The sequence below is a fragment of the Monodelphis domestica genome, chromosome 3 (genome assembly GCF_027887165.1).
Source record: "Monodelphis domestica isolate mMonDom1 chromosome 3, mMonDom1.pri, whole genome shotgun sequence".
NCBI lineage: Eukaryota > Metazoa > Chordata > Mammalia > Didelphimorphia > Didelphidae > Monodelphis > Monodelphis domestica.
This window is the reverse complement of record NC_077229.1, coordinates 537694836-537717867: the sequence shown is the minus strand read 5'-3', so window position 1 is coordinate 537717867 and position 23032 is coordinate 537694836. Positions and strand designations below refer to the sequence as shown.

At 34.6% G+C, this 23032-nt stretch overlaps 1 protein-coding gene across 4 annotated transcripts in view; it reads left to right on the top strand.

Annotated features, from left to right (window-relative positions):
• The window catches only part of PRRC1 (proline rich coiled-coil 1), a 53739-nt gene that overhangs the window by 5017 nt on the left and 25690 nt on the right, over positions 1-23032 (top strand). For 2 of the 4 annotated variants that reach the window (XM_001370325.5, XM_016431370.2), the window contains exons 2-5: positions 2840-2959; positions 5787-6200; positions 7611-7771; positions 13576-13678. In XM_001370325.5, the coding sequence (XP_001370362.1) occupies positions 2860-2959; positions 5787-6200; positions 7611-7771; positions 13576-13678 (778 nt within the window). In that variant the 5' untranslated portion in view covers positions 2840-2859. Of the gene's footprint in view, positions 1-2821; positions 2960-4275; positions 4466-5786; positions 6201-7610; positions 7772-13575; positions 13679-23032 lie in introns of those variants that run through there. The other 2 variants (XM_016431371.2, XM_056825047.1) reach the window with 2 other exon arrangements.

The following is a 23032-nucleotide window of genomic DNA, read 5'->3' as shown; positions in this document are numbered from 1 at the left end:
AGGATTATAATCGTTCCAATGTGTTATTATAGCCTACTTGCTAATATTTTATAAAATTAAAATCGAAAGCAAATTAGGTGAGCACAGAATAGTTTACCTGTCAAATCTATGGATAAGGGATATGCATAGATGACCAGTGTAAAATGGATAATTTTGATTACATTAAATTAAAAGGTTGTTTTTTTTAATAAACAAGCCCCATGCAACCAAAATTAGAAGGAAAACAGAAAGCTGGGGGGGAAATTTACAGCAAGTATCTCTCATAAAAGCTTTATTTCTCAAATATATAAAGAACTGAGTCAAATTTGTAGAAATACAAATCATTCCCCTATTGATCAATGATTAAAGGATATCAATAGGCAGTTTTCAGATGAAGAAATCAAATCTATCTAATCACATGTAAAATACCCTAAATCACTCCTGATTAGAAAAATGCAAATTAAAACAACTGATATACCCTCTCACACCTTGCAGATTAGCTGATATGACAGAAAAGGAAAATAATAACTATTGGAAGGGTGTGTGAAAATTGGGATACTAATGCCCTGTTGGAGTTGTGAACTAATCCATATTGATTTTATTAACTAATTCAAAATGTTTTGTTTCTAGTTTGATCTTTTTATTTTTTTTTTGGTTGGTGTTTTTTAATTTGATTTTTCAAACCTTTTGAATTGTATATCCTATTATTTGATTTACTCTATCACACTTTAGAGATATATTTTCATCTTTGTCTCATCATTTTCTTTAATGAAAATTTCTGTTTATATTTGCTCTTTAACCTATCAGTTCTATAGAATAATGTAATTTTGCATTCAATTTTAAAAAATTTAAGTGTTTTAAAATGTAGCTATTACATTTTCATCAGTAAATGCTAGATTATACATTTTTGTTAGTTTTTATGCTCTAACACATGATTATGGATTGGTTTATCTTATTCAGAGTTATGATAATTATGTATTCATCTTTGGCTATGCCTTTCAAACTTTTTTTTCCTCTTTGCTACCACTTCTTTCGGTAGAAGAAAGGAAATTTGTCTCATCTGATCTTACACGTGAGAGTGTTTCTCTCTGTGGCTTTTCAGTGTCCTACATGATATCTTCTTCCCATATAGGAAGGTAATTAATGAGGATGTGACTGTAATAAAGGGAAAAATTCTTAGAAAGGGGCAGAAAAGTTAGTAAAAATAAGAGGGTGGAAGATTGGTAAGATTTTTTTTAATTAAAAAATATAAAACCTTACCTTCCATCTTGGAATCAATACTGGGTGTTGGTTCTAAGGCAAAAGAGTGGTAAGGGGTAGGCAATTAAGTGACTTGTCCAGGGACACACAGCTAGGAAATGTCTGAGGCCAGACTTGAACCCAGGACCTCCCATCTCTGAATCTGGCTTTCAATCCACTTAGCCACCTAGCTGCCCCCTGGTATTTTTAATTATTCTTAAAAGGAGACAGAAATAGAAAGGGCAAAAGAGGAAAGAAATAAATATTTTATCCTTTTTATTTACTTAGCTAACATTACAAGTAAATTTAAAGAATGGAGATTATAGAATGGGCAAAGGATAATGGAGAAGCATAAGAATAGAGCCTGTGGAAATGCACTCAAAGCAAAACTTAGAAGAGAAAAATAAATATACATATATATACACATATATATATATATGTTTGTGTGCATGTGTATGAGACATGAGCCTAATTATTTTTAATGCTCTTATTGATATTTTATTGTGAAATGAAAGTGATGTAAAAACAAAGTATACCAAAAATAAATTATCTGTAAATAGCTATAGCAAGTTGCTCCAATTTCATATATACACACACATATGAAATTACATATTCCTTTCCCCCCTTAGACTTGAAATTTTGTCCTAATTTCTAGTTTCAAGTTTGTTCAGATTTTGTAACTCAGTTAACGTTACAACCTTGATTTGTGTGTTTACGTTGTATACCAAAATGGAATGTGTAATTCTTTTTTTTTTTTTAAACTCTTCTGTTTTAGAGTCAATACTGTGTATTGGCTCCAAGGCAGAAGAGTGGTAAGGGCTAGGCTGTGTGATTTGCCCAGGGTGACACAGCTGAGAAGTGTTTGAGGCCATATTTAAACCTAGGACCTCCCATCTTTAGGTCTGACTCTCAATCCACTGAGCCACCCAAACTGCCTCTGGAATGTATAATTCTTGAAGTTAGACACTGTTTTGCTTTTTTCTTGGTACTCTTATATTCTTAGCACAGAGGTACTCAGAAATATTTATTGAATTTAATTGAATTGATGGTATTGCTACTGCTGTACTTTCCTTTCTTGCAAATAATGATGCAAAGCCATTGGTTGATATATTTTAGAAAGTCTGTATTTGTCATAATGCTTGTTTGGGAAAAGATTTAATTAACAACTAGGTTTTTCTTTGTGGTCTGTCAGTGTTTTAGAAAAGTATTTTTAAAAAATGCAAATTGGGGCAAGTAGGTGACTCAGTGGGTAATGGCAGGCCTGTAGTTAAGAGTTCCTAGTTCAAATGTGATAATGTAGATGAATTGCTGACCTAGTAATGTGGGGTATTGAGAGGTTAAGTGACTTGGTCTTGTTGATATTCATTATCAAAAGTTGACTTTAAATTAAGGTCTTCATAACTCCCAGATAAGCTCTCTGTGTATACACTGCCTCTTATTCATTAATAACAAAGGAATATGAATGTCATATGAAGACTATGCTTTTCATAATAAGTATTCTTATGGCTTTCTACCTTTAATTTTTTTTTCCGTTTATAAGAATTTCTGTTCTTTTTGTTCATTTGACTGTGTTGGCTCCAGTTTAAAATAGTGCTTCTTACAGGATGTACTATATTTACAGTATATGACAATCAAAGCAAAATGATGGAAGAGAGTGGAGTAGAGACAACGCCTCCTGGAACTCCCCCACCGGCTGCTACAGGAACAGTAATTGCAACATCTACTACACCTGTACCTCTAGGTATATGTGGTTGCTCAGCAACTAATTTATTACAGATTTTTTTTTTAATCTTTGCAAAAGAAAAGTGTTTCATTTTTTTCAAAAATTAGTAAAAACACATATTTCAAAAGCTACTTTTCTAAAACTTTAATATTTGTGAGAGAAGAATTTAAAACAATTATAGTGTTCTTTTATTCAGTTGACTATACTAACTCTAATTTTACATTTAATTTCAAGGAATGAAAATATAATGTGAATAAAATTTTAGTCAGAAGGTTATATCAAGGGTATATAATTCGCCAATAAATTGCCAATAAATAGTGGGTATTTATATTGCTTAAAATGAGAGTGACATTATCTCTATACTTAAAACTGAAAATTAAATATGAAAACCATAGAAAATATAGGATTAAAATTCCATTATAAAGCATTTCATTCACGCATATATCCTTTTGTATATCAATTTTTGGTACTCATTTGCAAAGTAGTTGCAATTCATCTTTTGCAACAGTAACAAAAAAAATAAATTTTTATTGAATGACTTCTATAAACCAAAGACTGTACTAAGTGCTAGTGATACCAAAAAAGACAAAAATAGTTTCTACCCTCAAGGAGCTCATAGTCTAATGCAAGAGGCTACATACAAAGAAATTATACAGAATAAGTTAGAGATAATTACAGAGGGGAGTTACTAGCATTAAAAAGGATTAGGAAGGAAGCCAGATGTCTGAGACAAGAAAGAAATTTCTGGACATGAGAAATAACCGGTTGACAATGTATGGTCAAGATGTGAAGCATCTTTTTTGGTCAGTCAGCTAGCATTTATTAAATATCTACTTTGCACTATGATACTTCAAGCGCTATGCTAAATTGGGGGTTACAGAGAAAGTCCTTGTTCTCAAGGAACAAGTCTGATGGTGGTGATAATTAAAAAAAAAAACTGTACAAATAAGATATTCACAATAATAAACATAAGGAAGGCACTATAATTAAGGAACACTGGGAAAGACTTCTTATACAAGGTGGTATTAACCAAGACTTGAACTAAGAGGCAAAGATGAAAAAGGAAAGCATTCTAGGCATGGGGGATGATCAGTGAAAATGCTTGGAGTAGGGAAATGAAATGTCTTGTTTGAAAAATGGCAGAGACTGGTATCACTAGATCAGAGTATGTGGAAAGGCATAGGTTATCAGAAAACTGGACATAAAGGAAGTATCCTGGTTTTGAAAGGCTTTAAAACCCAAATAGAAGATTTTATATTTGGAGGAGGTATTAGGGGAATTAGGTATTAGGGAAACATTGGGATTTATTGGTAATGCCCAGACCTGCATTTTAGGATCATCAATTTGACAGCTGAGTGGAGAATGTACAGGAATGGGTAGACAGGTAGGGGAACCAACCAGAAGCCCATTTTGGCAATTAAGGTGTGAGGAGAGGAGTGGCTACAGAAGACTGCTGGCAGGATCAGAAGAGAGAAGCTGTAAAGGCAGAAATATTTGGACTTGACACCTGATAAGATATGGAAGGTAAGAGCAAATGAGGAATTGAAGATGACAGTTGGATTGTAAATCTAGGTAACTGGAGGATGATGGTATCCTAGGGAAAGTTTAGAGAGTTGGAAAATTAGTGGAGAAAGAAAATGTATTCATTTTGGAACATGTTAAGTTTGTTGACATGTATGAGGCATCCAATTTGAAAAGCCAAATAGGCTGTTGAAGATGTGACTGGCAGGCAAGAGAGATTAAGGGCTGGATAAATAATTGAGAATCATCTGCATAAAATGATAATTGAGTTTATGGAAGGTAATGAGATCATCAAGTGAAATAATACATAGGATAAGAGAAGAGGGCCTCCGACAAATCTCTGAGTGTCCCATAGTGGAAAATCCATAGTTGATGGGTAGGATTTGAATAACGATCCAGCAAAGGACAAAATTTGAGAAGGAACAAGTTGGTAGGGAACCAGAAGAAAGCAATTTCATGAAAACCTAGAGAAGAGAATATCAAGGAGGAAAAAGTTGGTTGCAACTGTCAAAGCCTGCAGAGACATCAAAAAAAGAATGAGGATTGAGAAAAAGTCATTAGGTTTGCCAGTTAAGATTGTTAGTAATTTTGGAAAGAGCAGTTTCAGTTGATTGAAGGCAACATAAATCGGGCTGTGGAAAGATAAGAGCTTGAGAGGAAAGGAAGTGGAGGCATCAAATGTAGATGTATTTCAAAGGGAATTTAGCCACCCAGTCAGCACTCCCATCATAATTTTTTCCAGCTCAGTTCAGTGGGTGAATAGGAAAAGACTGTCTAGTAAGATTAATCCAAGACTGAAACAAAGTGACATGGGTCTTAAAAGATGACAATAGAATTAAATTGGTTTAACAAGGGGTCCAGATGGGGTCTAAAGGAGAATGTAGCTAGAGCAGGGATTGATGACATAGGAAGAAGAGAAAAGTGGAGAGATGGAAATTGTTTGTACCCAAGTGTTCTTCTGAATATTTTCTGTCAGTCTTCTGATTAAAGTTTTTGAATTGTCAGGTTAAAAGGAGAAGTAATGAAAAAATAGCATAAAGCCATTAAAACAAGTATCTTTCCAACTCACAATTGCCATGAAACCCCCTTTTTATAACTAACATGATTCAATTCCTTTCCTTTCCTTGATCATTTTATTTAAAGTGACTGTTCAGACTCATTTGAGCCAAATTTTCCTTGATTTAGTAAGCATAGTAGGAATTTTTCTCTAATGATTGAAGTATTTTGATAAACTTGACTGTTGAAAGAAAAGAACTATAAATGATACAGAAATTTTTATAAGTGATTGTCAGTAATTTTTCTTTTTCTTTTTTTTTCTTTCCAGCTTCTTCCAGGTCATTTTCTTCTCCTAGTACACCTTTAGTGCAATCCTTGCCACCACAAACATTCTCTACACCTATGCCTTCACTTGGTCCCATGAAGTCTTCAGCTTTGCCTTTTGTAACAGCTTCTCCTGTTCCTCCTATCTCACCCTCTGTTTCTGCTACCCCGCTTCCTGTTTGTTCAGTCCCACCACCCATTGCCCCATCAGCTGCTACAGCCTTCACTAGTAATACTCCTCCCCAAATTCCTTATTTTCCTTCAAGTACTGCTCCAAGTACTGTTATTTCCCCTCCTCCTATGGGTCCCCCAATATCAGGATTTTCTGTTGGCTCAGCCTATGACATCACAAGGGGTCATGCAGGAAGAACTCCCCAGACACCTCTAATGCCATCATTTTCTGCACCTGCTGTTACAGGTAAATCTTTTCAGCAAGAATTTTCATAAAATATGTTACTAAGTACTTTGGTTCATATATATATGTATATATATATATATATATACACACACACATACATACACATACACATATATATATATATGACCTTATGTACACTTGATGAAGTTAAACAAAAATTTGTCATGAAACCTAATTTTGAATTGCATTTTGAAGGCTAGCAAACTTATAGCCTTATAAATTTGACCCAAAATTCTATGATATATTTTCTCTTCTTGGTGTGATAGGAAAACTGTTATCCATGTAAATCAAAGAAGTTCCTAAAGTTCCATTTAAATAGGGCCTAGCAAGTTTTATGGTTCCAGGGAGTAGATGTTCAACCAGCTCTCTAAAAGGAAAACTTTTGCATGTCAGTAGTCAGTGGTGATGGACAATTGCTGTCCCTGATTATTTACTTGCTTTCCTGGAGAATGGTTTTGGGACAACTACAACTCTACAACTCTTGGACAGTTAGCATTTTTAACTTTCTGCTGCTTTCCATTTACATTGGGAAGAGCTAGTTAAGTACCTTGATATGATTTGTATCTTATAATCATATTAGCAGATTCTAATTGGCATACTTTTCTCACAGTACTTTATCCTAAGGCATAAATATTGTATTCATGTGCATAGAAATATGAACTAGATGATATATCTCTGCCTGAGTCCTACTTTGATGTCTCATTAAGGCAATTCTAATAGAACTCTAGCTCTGGATGTTTCAATTAATTTAGAGTGCACTTCTGTATAGGCTTTATCATATACTTTATGTTTGTTTTGTTTATGATCAGCATAGGTGAATTCATTGACCATCTCTATTCATTTATTATATTGGTCAGAGGGTAAGGCCCTTCTTTGACACAATAAAGCTTGAAGAATATTTACTGAGACATAAAAAAGTTTAGATCTAAAATTTGGTAGTCAAATCTGGAAAGAAGGGGTGACTACCCCTCCAAATGTTTGTGAGGCTACATTATATAGATAGAGTTAAGATCAGGACTTAAGGACATTTACCTGATTGGCCTCACATAGGCAGTAGGTAGTCCACAACAGAGAGCCATATGAAATGTAAATAAGTCTGTCTTAATTTGGGAAACCCAAAACAAGACCTAAGGGGATGCAAAATAAGCATGAATGTGATTACAACCTTATGGATTCTCTGGAACATCTCTAGTTCAGCCTGACCTCTATAGTAAGCTTTTTGGATTAGATAGTTTTTAGCCACATGAAGCTAGGTTCAAATAATATTAATAACAATCATCTACAGAGTATTGCTGACATTTTTGCCTTAGTACCTAGAATTTAAAGTTGAGTTCGACTTGATAATAACTGAATTATTCTCAAATCTCAGAAAAAAGTAAGTGTGCATATTTTAAAAATATTTTTATTTAGGTATTTTGGCAACTCCTATTTCTCAACAAGCCAGTTCTCAACCTATGCCACAGGGAACTGGAAGTGGCTCTGCTATCACTTTTCCAGAGGAGCATGAAGACCCTAGGGTGGTTAGTGTTCAGAATGAAGCATCCACTGGTGGTATCTGGGGATTTATTAAGGTAAAATATGATGTCTTTTTTTTTTCTTAAATGAAGGGAAGAATAAGACAAGAAAGAAGAGCTTTTTGGTTTACTAAAACAGAATTAGGGCAGATAAAAAACAATTAAAAAAATATAAGCCTAAGGATGCCCTTCAATTGGGGAATGGCTGAACAAATTGTTGTATCTGTAGGTGATGGAATACTATTGTGCTAAAAGAATAATGAACTGGAGGAATTCCATGTGAACTGGAATGACCTCCCAGAATTGAAGCAGAGTGAAAGGAGCAGAACCAGGAGAACATTATACACAGAGACTGATACACTGTGGCACAATCGAATATAATAGACTTTTCTACTAGCAGCAGTGCAATGATCCAGGACAATTCTGAGGGACTTATGAGAGAACATATTCACATCCTGAGAAAACTGTGGGAGTAGAAATACAGAAGAAAAACAACTACTTGATCACATGGTTCAATGGGGATATGATTGGAGACATAGACGCTAAATGATCACTCTAGTGAAAATATTAATAATATGGGAATAGGTCTTGATCAATGACATATGTAAAACCCAATGGAATTGCTTGTTGGCTACTGGAGGGGGGGTAAGAGGAGGGGGTAGAGAAAGAACATGATTCATGTAACTATGAAAAAATATTCTAAATTAATTAAATAAGTAAACTTTAAAAAAATAAGCCTAAGAGGAAGGTAGGTAGTACAGTAGATAATATAATAAGCCAGGCCTGGAATCAGGGGCTCCTGGGTTCAATTTTTACTGCAGACGCTTCCTAGCTGTGTGTGTGGTTTCAGTAAATGATGACTCATGAAGATATTAAAGGGGCATCCACTCCAATCGTTAATTTCATCCATGAGATGTTTAATCACATTTTATATCACTGAAAACATTTTGTATTGGCTATGATAGGAGCATTAGCTACAATTATTACTCTTATAACCTCTCTAACTATAGCATTATCAAATTCTATACAAAATCAGGTTTTCTTATAGTAGGTCATTTCTAATTCATCTCAACTTTGCCACACACTACAGAAGCTAGACCTGGCATTCAAAGATGAATTGGAAACCCTCAAAAATGCTGTATTTTAGCTTGGCAAAGAGGTTGAAACTTTACATACCAGAATCACTTATCCATGTTACTTGAAACAGGATATTGTATTACACATTTAAAATATGATAATATTTCTTATCAGTTGCAATCTGTGGTACAGCACGTCAAAGGTTCATGGGGACATCATAACAGTACATTGGATATTATTCATTTGCAACAAGAAATTAATAATCTAGACCAAATTGTGTATGAATAGGAAGCTATGAAACTAGCTTCTAATGGGAAGAAACTTGTTCTTTAGACCCTACAAATTGGTTTGGCCAAATCAATTTGGCAAGCATTAGTAACATCATAATTCTAATTATTATACTAATTTGTTTGTATTCTGCAGAAGAGCCTTAGATACAGCCTGAAACTGTTCATCACATCATCTTTTGAATAAAAAGGGGGGGGATGAAAGGTCTTAGTAAATGATGAAGATAAGTTTTTTAAAATAAGCTCAAACTTTAAAAAATCTAAATTGAATAAAAGGTCATTAAAGTGCTTGCCATTGAAAATCTGAATACATTTTACATTTAAGAAATTTTACATTTACATTTAAGAAATTTAAGAAATTACATGTAGAAATTTTAGGTCTGTGAAAATTAAAATTAAATCTTAAATCCCTTAAAATATTACATTTTATTATTATTAATGATCATTATAAATCAAGGAATAAAGATACAAAATAAAGATCATGTGCCTGTGGCTGATTAGCCCATTTACAATCCCCACGCTTAGCTTACCACCACCACCATGCTGGCTGCAAGCCCAAGAGGACTGCCCACTTGCTACTGCCTTCTGTCTACAGGAAGTACATAAAGACATGAAATCAGTGGGCTCCCGGGAAATGTAGTTGTTTTTAGGGTAACAGATTTTCAATGATACAGTCTCCCCTAAGATTCATGGAAGACTAGTTTCTCCAATGGATCTCATAAATGTTATTCTTTGAAATTATAATAATTTGAGGATAAAAGGAAAAGAGAATAAAACCAGTGATTGCTAGGCACACTGACAAAAAGCCAATTGGGGGCAGTCCCCTTCAGCATAAGAGTATACATACAAAACAAATGCATTCAACTCCACACAGTTCAAATCACCACATCCCAAAGTTCACTCTGGATCTTCTGGTGCACTGTGTGACCTGTTGAGGCATCTTCATGGTACCTTCTCCAAACAGTTCACTTTCTGGATTTGGAGAGGTAGCACGTTTCTTATCCTACAATTACTCTAGAAAGTGGCCCAAGAGGACCACCCACTCGCTACTATCCTCTGTCTATAGGAAGTACATAACAACAGGAAGTCAGTGGGCTCCCGGGAAATGTAGTTGTTTTTTAGGGTAACAGATTTTCAATTATACAGGTCACTATAGAAATAAATTGAAAAAATAGTTTACTATTGAAAAATTATAGCATTATCTTTTGATCACTGTTTTATTAATGAGTCAGTGTGTTGTGGATTAGTTTATTTCCAATTTATCGAAGGTTCCAGAGGATCTTCTATAGATTTTTAAATTTAAAACTAATTGTCCTACCCAGTTGGAATCAGTGCTAAGCCAATCTAAAAGATTTTATGAGTTAAAAAAATTTTTTTTCAGGTCTTCAATTTGTTTGTATAGAAATTTGTTAGTGTCTATATTACATGTATCTGTACGTGAGATAACAGGCAAAGGAAAAAACGATTTTCTAAAGTTCTATAATTCTGTCAGAAAATAAATATGGGTTGGGAAAAACAATTTGGTAGTAAACATAAAGAGAGCACAAATGGAAAAAGCTTTTTAAAGCCAATTGATATAGAAGAATATGTGTAAAAGAGTTAGCAAATGTTATGTTATAGAGGCAATGTTAGTAGATAGAAATCTGAAGTTAGGAAAATTTGAGTTTGTCTTGCCTCTTTCATATTTGAAACTATGTATAGCTTATTTAATATTTAAGTGCCCAGGCAATTCTTAGAAACAGTAAGTTAACAGATGAGTTAATTATCATATAGCCACGTGTACTAATCCTTCACCCTTTTTGAACAGTGTGTTATTAAGGAAATGCAGACACAGAATAATGACATTGCTCTACCTGTGTGTTTAATACCAGCTCATGAGATGAATGTTATTCTCTTTGCCTTGAGCTTTCATCACATGACCAGAAATTGGATGCTATTTTGCATGGATGTAGTTCAAATCAGTAGTTAAATAGTATGTTAACAAACAATTATTGCCTGAGATATATAAATATACATACATGCACATTAATGTATGATAAGATAGATGCTCATGTTCTTTCCAATTATATGTAAAAAAAATTAACATTTATTTAAAGTTTTGAGTTCCAGATTCTCTCCTCCCCATTCTTCCAACTTCTTTCTTTGAGGAGGCAAGTAATTTGATATAGGTTATACATGTGTATATGCAAAACATTTCCATATTAGTCATGTGGGAAAGAATGTAGATCAAAAACAACAACAAAACACAAGAAAAATAAAATAAAAAAGTATGCTTGGATCTACATTCAGATTCTCATCATGTTTTTCTCTGGAAGTGGATAGCATTTTTTATCCTGACTTCTTTGGAGTTGTCTTAGATCAGTGATGGCAAACCTATGGCATACAGAGTGCTTTCTGTGGGCACTCCTCCCTTTCCCCCACATTCATTACTAGAAAGGCAGATGGACTTAGGCAGAGCTGTTCTTTTTCCCCGTCTCCACCGTGCCTGATGGTGTTTTTTCATATCACCTACCCCTCTGCCTAGTAGCTCAATGAGAACACACTAGGGATAAGGTGGATGGCTCACAGGTGGTAGAGCTGGAGGGGAGCTGAACTCTTGAGCCATTCCCCTCCCCCTCTCTGCATGCTCAGGACATTATTCTCTTCACCTGCCCCTCTGTCCAGCAACCCAATGGAAGTGCTTTCTTCCTCCCCGTGTGAGGGGGGGGAGGGGGAAGCTGCAAGGTTCACCCAGAATACTTGGTGGGGGTGAGGTATGGGCACATGGTCTCTAGGAGGGAGGCAGGCATGGCACTCAGTCAAGGGGCAGGGCTCAGCATTTTGTCTCTTAAAAAGGTTCACCATCACTGTCTTAGATCATTGTATACTGAAAATAGCTGTCATTCTCAGTTGATATTTGTACAATATTGATAAGTGCTATTATCCCCATGTTATAGAAGAGGAAACCAAGACTGATGGATGTTAGGTGACTTGCCTAGGGTTATATAGGTAGTAAGTGTCTAAATCTGGATTTGAACACATGTCTTCTCAACTTCAAATATAGCAGTCTGTTCATTTTGTCACCTAGATGCCTATCTGTATGTATACAGCTGATAAATATGTAGCATATTATCTAAGAGAAAATATATGGTATATTAAAAAATTTTTAATTTAGCAAAATTAGATAAAACTAATATTTCCATGTTAATAAAACAATTATACACGAAACTGAATCTCTATAGCTTTATTTTCTTTTTACATATAAAGTTAATTCAGCATGGAATTCTCAAAGCTGTCCTTGTTTCTGATTCTTACTGGTCTTCCTTCTCCTCTATGCATTGAAAATGTTTCAGTTGCCCTTTTTTTCCTTTCTTTTTAGTGGGGAAAGGGGAACTTTTTCTCCTCCAAATTGAAAAATCAAAAACAAAACCCTCAAGCAAATATTTAGTCAGGCAAACCAAAATACCACTTTCTGTCTGAAAATGTATGTCTTATCCTGCATCTTGAATCCCATCACCTCTTTTTAAAAGATAGCATGCTTCATTGTTAATCTGGAATCATGGTTGGTGATTCCAGAAGTCTTTCAAAAATCTTTAATTTCTTTTGTTATTATATACAATGTTTTTCTGGTTCTACTCTCTTGATTCTGAATAAATTCATATAATACTTTCCAGGTTTCTCTGAAAATGTTGCTTTCATCATATAGTGCAGTAATATTCCAATACCTTCATATTCCATAATCTGATCAGCTGTTTTACCTTATTTGGCTGTTCTTTGTTATAACAAAAAGTTTTTATGTACATATGGGTCTCTGGGAAAATATACTTCCTTATAAATTGGGGCAATTTCTGAACCTAGTTTAAATTATAATTTTCATATTTGGAAATAAGCTCAAAATGATTAAGAAAATAAAACAGATTTAATAATAACAGCATAGTTTTCTCATATAAAGGCTACCAGTATGAAAGTAGATTCTCTTCATCTGATGTATGAAAGTCTTATAGCATATATCTCAAATTTCAGTATTCATGAAATACTGAACCTTTAATTTCAGAGATATCATTATTGTACAGATAAGTCTGGCCTTAGCTTACTTTTATGGATATGGAGTCTTGAAGGTTTTTGAAGTTAAAATAAAGTATAAGAGAACTGTATTCATAGTGCTCACCTTAAAAGACTGAAAGAGTGGTTCTGATTTATTGTTGTAATGAGTGTATGTTAAGAGCCTATATAGAGGGCAACTGGGTGACTCAGTGGATTGAGAGCCAGGCACAGAGATGGGAGATCCTGAGTTCAAATCTGGCCTCAGATACTTCCTAACTGTGTGACCTTGGCCAAGTCACTTAACCCCCATTGCCTAGCCCTTACAACTCTTCTTCCTTAGAACCAATACTTAGTATTGATTCTAAGACAGGAGGTGAAATTAGAAATTTTTCTAAAAAGCCTATATAACAGGAAAATATAGGTCATGTGCTTTATGGTAAATGTAACTTGTATTTATTTATTTCCACGGTACAGGGTGTGGCTGGGAATCCTATGGTGAAATCAGTGCTTGATAAAACTAAACACTCAGTAGAAAGTATGATTACTACGCTGGACCCAGGCATGGCTCCTTATATCAGTACGTAATGGAATCAAATTATCAACTATTACCTTTGATGCCATATAAAGTTCAAATAGATCATATACTATCTTATAATCAAATAATTTTGGGTTACCATATACCTGCAAATGAAACTTAAGAGAAAGAGTTAAAATATTAACTACCTGGTTATTATAAGACATTTCTTTAAAAAAATTTTTTTTAGTATATTTGGCTACAAATGTATGTTTGAAGTAAGGGTTTTATAGAGTGTGTTTTATTTGTGTTGGGATCATGGTAAAGTTATCTGGGTATTTGATTTAGAATTGGAAAATTTTGTGTTCAAGTACTGCCTCTGATACTCACTAGCTCTCTTACCCTAGGCAAAGAACCTCTTGGTCAACTAAGTGGGATATGGATTTATTGTGGAAAGGATTACAAATTTCAAGTGGTTAGAATCTATTAGAAATTTATTAGAAATAATGTTTCTATTACAAAATACAGAATTAGAAAAATATTCACATAGCTCTTTTAAAAAGAGTTGTCAACCAGAAACAAGTTTAACAGGAGGCACTGGGTCTTGTTGAAATTCTCAGAGGAAAACTTAGAAAATGTTAGAATTACCTCATACTATAGTGTTTTACATTAACTTACATCTTAGAACAGATTATCTTACCGATAAAAAGGAAAAACAAGTCAAAGTTACATTGTAAATTAGAATAATAGTTTCAAAGATTTCTAGGATGAGGTAAAGATTCATATTATAGTTATTTTAAGATAAGAATAGTATCTTATGAATTTAAAAAGTATCTTCTGATATCTGTTATCAGTTATTATCAGTTTGTAAAATGTTTTTGAGAGTAGATAGTTTCAAGGACTTCTAGGATGAGGTAAAGATTCATATTATAACAACTCAGAAGATTCATATTATAGTTGTTTTAAGATAATAAGAATGGTATCTTGTGAATTTAAAAAGTTAGTGTCTTCAGATATCTGTTGTTAGTTTGTAAAATGTTTTTGAGAGTAGGTACTGATAGTCTTCTGGAAAGGAAGAACTTTATGGTTTTAGTCTTGGTGTAGCAAGAGACTTATTGTCTTTGGTTAACCTTTGGTTTAACAAGGGATTTTGTGGTTTGTGTTTTTAGGGGCATCTGAACAAGTAAACAACAAGCCATCAAAAAGGGGAATTAAAATCAGTCATTTCTAGCAACCTAATAACTATTCTTTTTTTCTGTAATACACTTCTTGCCCTAAGGTTTTTTCATAATGATTAATTAATGGCTCTATAGGTAGCTTAGTTTCTAAGAACACATATATGTTACCTTAACTGTGAGGCATGACTATCAGGGAGGGTTAGCTTTTACTAATAAAGGGAATAAATTATTAAAGTAATCAATTTTAGCTTTTTCTTTGGTTTTCCTTTTCAGTTCTTCCCTTTGATTAAAAGAAAAACCATCATTTTCTTATGAATCACTTAAAGGCATAAAGTCTTAAAGATATAAGATCATCTAATGTTCTTAGAAACTATTTAAAAAGATCTTCTTGGAAATGTAATCTGAGAGAAATATGTTCAATTTCTAGCAGTAGCCCTTTAGAATGTTGTAAGGCAATTGCTAGGATTGTATTTTGGTTTAGAAAAATATTTAGTATTTGTAACTTTTAATTCTTTTGTTTATGTCCATTCCAACTATGGGCCCTTGCCAAAAGGAAATCTTTCTAGTGAAACAGCATAATCATTATTCCCCATTTCATATACCATCTTTCTAATATGATCATTTAAAAACCATACGACATGAGAAACAAACCACAGGAGGATAATGACAGTCCACAACTATATCTCCATAAGCAAAACATTTCAAGTTAAGGTGTGAATTTGATGACTGTCCTGCTTCTTCCACTAGATAGTCTTGGAGAATTCCCTGATCAGGTGAAACATTCAGAGCGTTTGAAATTGTCATTGCAGTTTTAGATGCCTGGGAGGGTGAGAAGACTTACTCAATTGTTCATTTACTAAGTTAAATCTTAGGAAAATGATTATAATGTCTATTTTACATAGCTAATAAGATATTACAGGATTTTGATGGCTAGGATCATATTCATTACATGGGTTATCATTTGGATAGTCATACTTATTATATGGATTATCAATATCATATTCATTTTTAGTGACTTTTTAACTACTGGCATCATAGATAAAGCTGGAACAGCTTTTGAGCAAGCCTTAATACAACTTTGAATAAATAGTGGACAATCAGAATGACAAGAACACATTTTAGTAGGAAAAAAATACCATTCCCAGTTAGCCAGGAAGAGAACCAAGAGATCCATAATGGTAGGATTATCCTACAGATTAAAACATTATTACTAGGGGCTGCTGGATGGTTCAGTAGATTTAGATTCAGACCCAGAGATGGGAGGTCCTGGGTTCAAATCTGGCCTCAACACTTCCTAAATGTGTGACCCTACACAGGTCACTTGTAGCCTTTACTGCTCTTCTTCCTTAGAACCAATACATAGTATTGATTCTAAGACATAAAGTAAGAGTTTGAAAAAACCAACCAACAAACAAAAAACTTTATTACCTATGGCTGGCACATTGACAGAATTTTCAGGGGACCATTCCCTTTGGTATAAGAGAACAAAGTCCTTTTCTTAGGATAGCTCTTGAAGTGGTTCTTCCTTCAAGATCAACTTCTTAATACAAACTTAAGAATATCAAATTAGGAACACATAATTCAAAGATACCTATTATACCATGAGGGCCTAAATTGGAACATGAGTCTAACTTTTAGAAAAATTGTCAGATAAAGATGTAGTATTGATCACCTATAAATTAAATAACCTATCAATTGTAAGGCCTCATGGTCTCTATTGTTTGTTCAAAAGACAATTTAAAATAATTTCCTCATTATGGTAGTAGTATAGTATCATGTTATTCAGTCAAAAGTCATAGTATTACCTCTTATATTTATTAAAATGGGAAATTGAGACATCATTGTACATTTGCCCTTATCAATAGAATTTTCTATGTGAGAGACAGAGACATTACAATACTAACATGGTTTATTAGTTCTGTTTGATTTCATGAATGAGTCATAGGAAGCCAATTATATGACAAGATGTCTCCGTCAAGTTCAGAATTAACCAGATGGAAGAGAACTGAGTCAAGAGGGTCATACCTTAGTCTTCCTGAGGTTGGTTTTCCCAAACTTTTTCCCAGGACAGATATCCACAGTAAGCATTCACCAGTACCATTCCAATTGAGCTGCTCACGTTTTTCTTGAAGATGCACTACTGTCTTTAAGTAGAGGTAAAGACAAACTTGAAATATATATCAAATTAAAGCCCCACAGGATTCTGCCTCAAATAGCAAAACTTCATTAATTATATGTTGGGCCAAGATAAAATTATGTTCAGTTGACAGTATTCATTAACAATGTTTGGTACAAATTCATAGAGTATTTATTAACAATTTTAGGTTTAGTTTAGTCCACTTTCGGTAGCCTTTGGAGTATAGCTTGCCACTAGGAGTTTTAAGTTCTAGAACAGTCTTTAGCCTACCAAGTAAGTTGAAGGGAGACTTTATAGTGACTAGTCTTGGACATACATGTGAAGTCAGTGTGTAGATATTACAGACTGTCACAGGAAATAATGGAGGTTGGTTGAATGTTGGATAAATTGGACAAGTAGTACAAATATTACATTCTGGAGTTTTACATGAATACAGTGAACAGTAATTTACACTCTGAAAATACTAATTATTAACAGATATAATTTTATGATTTTCTAAATGATCGCAGATAAAACTCACTTATTATTTAAGAACTAACTCCTAAATTTCCCTTCTTTCTATGGGAAAGTTTCTAGTTCTTTAAACTGCATCATTACAGAGTTTGACAACATGCTGTCAGGAGGGCTGGTAAAATCCCATAACTTAGTATAAGTAGGAAGTCTAATGAACCTCACCTAAAGATCTCATAAGAAGGTTTTGCTATTTTTTTCAATAAGTCATTTATCATCTTTCTTAAATATTTTTTTCAAACATTTGTCACATTCTATAACAGATACATTTATAATCTAACAGCTTTTAGGTAAAAAGGGCAAAGTAATTTGTCTCAGTAGTTTTCTCAGCTTTTCATAATACAAGAAAAAATTTTGCTTGCTCAGTATTATGTTAATGCATGAAACTTATTACTAGTCAACCAACAATAATTCAATGGAATGTCTTAACAGACAAAATCTCCTTTGTTTTTTTACTAATCATACTAATGGCATCTAAAATCCAGTGTAGTATTATCTACTATGGAGTTGTTGAAGTCAATTAAAGAAGTAATGAAAGTTTATTTACATTATGCTTACTCTATGCCAGGCTCTTTTTTTCCCCCTATTTCTTAAGGATTAAGGAATTTCAGAGACCTGTTTTCTGTATACATTAAAATGTCTATTTTTGGTTCTTCAACTACAATTTGAATTTCTAAAATATATCAGTAAATGTTCATTGCCAATTTTGAAAAATCACCCTGAAGTGGGAGAGTATTTTGTTCAATTAAATTTCTACAAAGTCTGAACATTAAAATGCTTATATTCTTTGCAAAAGCCATGCATCATGCACCTCATAACTGCATGCTTTTCCTAACAACTCTGGGAGATCACTTTCTATTTTAGTTTCAGAACAAAATGTCAACCAAATTCTTGATTCATAGTTACTAATGACAGCATTTTAATCTCATTTGTGTATTTGTGGTGGCTCTCCTAGCTTCCCATGACTGTTTATTTCTTCAAATCACCCAGAGATCCAGATCAGTTCTTTTTTCTCCTCCCTACTGTAGCCCTACCAATGAACCTAAAGGACATTTCTCTGAAATGCCTCTTTTTTTTTTTAATCTTGGGGTTCAAAATTGTTTTTCATTTCTCCTTTTCACAGTTTCAGAACACTTTACTTTCTTTTTTTAATGCTATGTATAAACATAAATATTTTCCTGATATCCTAATAGTGCATACTAGAAAGTTCCTGAGAAGACAAAGCACTATATATCTGCCAGTTGTCATTTGAATCAGAACTATAATTTCATTGTTATAGGGAAAACTTTGTGAGGAAACTCTCCCAATGCAAATTGATAGCTCCTCTAAAACATATAGTCTTAGTTACTTGGAGCACTGAGAGATTGTTATTTGCCTCAGGATACCCATTGGGACATATGTCAGAGGTAAGACTTGAACCCAGGTCTTCCTGACTTGCAGACTGACTTTCTACTACACTATGATAAGAACAGATGCTATATATATGTTGTATAAATGGAGATTTTGAGCCTTTGGACTTCATCCCCCAGAAGTCCCTTGGTATTTCCCAAAATTCCCTTTTCCTGCATCCTCGCATTTTGCGTGATGGTATTTATGTGACTGTAACTCCTCCTCCTTCCTCTTTTTTTTTTTGACCTGCAAGTGGGCTGAATTTAGGCAGTTCTTTTGCTCAAGTTATTATTAATAAAACTTTTAAAATATAATTATTATTGAATATTAATTTTAAAACTCACATTTTGGAGACCATGAAGGAATTGGGCTGCTGCTGGAACCAGCTGTGGCTGTCAGCCAGTAGCAGTTTTTTAGATAGTGGAATAAGCCTCAGCTGAGGTGGCTGCAAAAGCTGCCTAAGTTTGAAAACTCCCAGCAGAGGGGAGTCTTTAAAAAAAAAATTCTCAGTTCAGATCCCTTTCAGTAATGTAAAGATTAAAATTAATATTCAAAACTCCAAGTATTATTTTAATACTATTTATTAAAATCCACTTAGAGAAGAGAGAAATTAAAAACAATCAGAGAAAATTTTTTTTAAATACAGAGAAAAGCCAAAAGGTTGCTTCCTCCTTCATGTGATACCAGCCCAAGAGCAACTGTTCAGGTGGAAACAGAAACTCAAAACTCCATCCACATAAGGAGAGGTACAAACAGGATAAGGAAAAGGGGATTGTGGGAAATGTAGTCTCTAGGGTTCAAGATTGTAAATCAATACAATTCCCCTGTGATCCTTTGGGAGACCAGTCTCACCAATGGATCATGAAAACATAACTAATTTATAACTTGAACTAGAGGTATATATAAATATTATAGTTTTAAAGGGAAATTACAATAATTTGGGGGTAAGGGGGAAATAAAGGATAAAAGGGAAAAAAAACAAAATAGGTGCATTGAGCAAATTCTCAACATCTTTATAGGATGGGTCATATTGATAAAAAAAAAATATCAGCCATTTTCTTGGTTACCATGAGAGGTTCACATTCAAAACAAAGTACATTTTATTTCAGTTCTCTAATTTCTTGGAGTGAAAGGTATATGGTGTCTTAGGGTCACCACATCCCCCATTGCATCCTATTTCGTGCACTTCCCTTAAGGGGAAAAGGAATTCATAGTAGTCATCTGATGGCTGTGATTCCTTAGAAGTTGACTGTGGGGATGCTGAGGCAACATGGGTAGAAAAATAAAATCATCTCTCATTAACAAGGTCCAGGGGCATGGTGCAGCACTCTGACCAGCTCAGGATCCTGTGTGGGATTATAACAGTACCAAGGATCGGCTGTAATTGCATCATTACAGGGAGGCCATTATAACAGCTATGCGAGAATGCTCCGAGGATTCGGAAGCATAGTCAAAATTTGAAAGCCTTAGATAATCAGATAATGAGACACCCTCACAATTCATGGATAAGCTCATTGAGCTTGGGGGTCAATATCTAGACTTTGATATTTCTAAAGACAAAGATATTAAGCAAATAAAGAGACATTTTGTCAACCACTTTTGCAGGGTGGTCCAAGATTATTTTAAGACGCATTGCCCGCAGTGGCTTCAGATGGACCTTGAAGAGTTGAGAAACATTGCTGCTTATGTTTTTAAAGGCCAAAAAGAAAAACAGGAAAAGACTAATAATATCATAGAAACCTTGGTGGTGGGGAAATCAAATCTTTAGAGGATACACAAAGGGCATGATGCTCAACCAATGGTGCTAGCCCCTCTCCAAGAATCTGTCAGCCCCTTTACCAGCCACTTCTGTCATAAGAAGGGCCACATAATGATGAACTTTAGGAATTTTCCCCAGGCAGTGATGAACTATACCAACTAGAGAGATTCTTATAGGAACGATTACAGAAATGATAATTATAATGGTGTGGCAAACTTTCTATAGTCATCGCTATCGATTAGGTAAATGCATAATTGTTGAAATCATTTTAATGGCCCTGATACAAGGACCTGTTATAGATTTGTTTTTCCTTTACTTAGATTTTTTTAGACATAAGACTTACATTTTGTATTTCATCCACAAGTTATTTTTCTCTTTTATTTGGATTTTTTCATATTTTTGATTTTCTTTTCCAAATTGATTCATATACCTCATAACTCAGCCACGCATCCCTGAATGATCCCTGTGTTTATTATTATTCACCTCAGGGGGGCCAAGTTATTGTTGTGAACTTTGATTTAAATTCCAGAATGCACCATGATGGTAGATGCCTGCAGAGACCACATGATGCACCAGAATATCCAGAGTGACCTTTGGGATGTGAATTGAATTATGGGGGATTGGAATGCCTTTGTTTTGAATGTATACTCTTATGCCAAAGGGGACTTCCCCAAAATTGGCTTTTTTCAATCTAGTAATCATTGGTTTTGTTCTTTTATTCCCCTTTTATCCACAAATTATTGCATTTAAAAAATTGATTGTGTTTCCATGATCCTTTTGGGGAAACTGGTTTCCCAATAGGATCATGGAGGGGAAAGGTTGTCTAAATGGAGATTTTGAGCCTTTGGACTTCATCCCCCAGAAGTCCCTTAATATTTCCCCAAATTCCCTTTTCCTATGTCCTTGCATTTTGCATGATAGTGTTTCAGTGGCTTTAACTCCTCCCCCTTCCTCTTTTTTTGACCTGCAACTGGACTGAATTCAGGCAGTTCTTTTGCTCAAGTTATTATTAATAAAAATTTTAAAATATAATAGTTATTTAATATTAATTTTAAAACTCACAATGTAAATATTAAGATGAACCCCAAGTGATTTTAAAATTGGATATTAACTCATTTTCCTTTGAATATTGATTCTTGTTCAATTTAACTAGCTATTGACAAATAACATTAATGAGATTTTGATAGTCTGACCTTTAGGATGATTTCCTTTGAAAAGTGTTCCACCAGTCATTTTTAGGTTCAGATCCTTGCATATCCAACAACATGATTTCCTGCGAGAGATAGTGAGCCATTCTCATTTCACTCATAGTACTAACATATTTGTAGGGCTGTTAAGTGGAAAAAATTCTAAAACTAAATATACCTTAGAGATGTCAACAAATTGGACTTTTACTTAGAAATAAAGTTTTCTTGAGGTATTTAGTATTGTTATTCTAAAATCTCTGTTCAAAAGTCTTACTGCTGCTGGTCCTTCTCCCACCACACCCCTGTCTGAGCTCTACAAGTTCCTGATGTGAGTTTGGGTCTGAATAAGAGTAAATTATTGCTCTACTCACCTCCTTAAGAGTAGGCTGGACAGCTCTATCATTCTGGAGTTTCTGCACTAGTTAATCCTCTGTAATCTTGGCTAGATGGTAGACATGAGATCCTGCTTAATTGGGGTCTGTGAAATTTACTCCTTTTTTGGGTTACTGCCCATTGTCCCCCTTCCTTATTTGTCTTAGATCTGTGTCTGGGAGTGGGGAGTGGCTGACAAAGCTACCAGTTGGGACCTGTCACCATTACAGTGTCCCAATTTGAGACTTTAAATCTAATGGGAGAAGACATCCTATAGCTGTGTTCGTGAATCTGTGGCACGTTTGTTGGAGGAGACAGTTCCCCTCCTCTTCTCCATATGTGCCTGAAGACATTTCTCACACCACTTGCCCCTCTGCCCAGCAGCCCAATGGGAGTACTTCTTCTCCTGTCTGGGGTAAGGCGGGGGACTCACATGCGTGGTGAAGATTGCAGTTTGGGCACTTGGTCTCTAAAAGTTTTGCCATCACTGTCCTATAGCAAAAGAGGGGAGGAGAAGGTATGAGGCTATAGATATAATGGGGAAATGGAAGGGCCTGCATCAAAGTAGGAAATGAAGAAATGACTAATTTCTCCTTAAATAGTAGTTATCAGGGCAGCTAAATACCACAGTGGATTGAGCACCAAGCCTAGAGTTGGGAAGACCTGGGTTCAAATCTGGCCTCAGACACCTATATGTGTGACCATGGGCGACTTGCTATCAATTCTAAGACAAAAGGGGAAGGGTTATCAGGGGAGAAGTCTCTGGCCTCCAGTGTGAATGAGAGAAGGACCTTAGGGACTGATGAATTGTGAGTTGTTGGGCTGATGGGAACAGGTACCTGGATGTATGTTGAAGTTAAGAGGTATGCAAATGAAGAAACCATG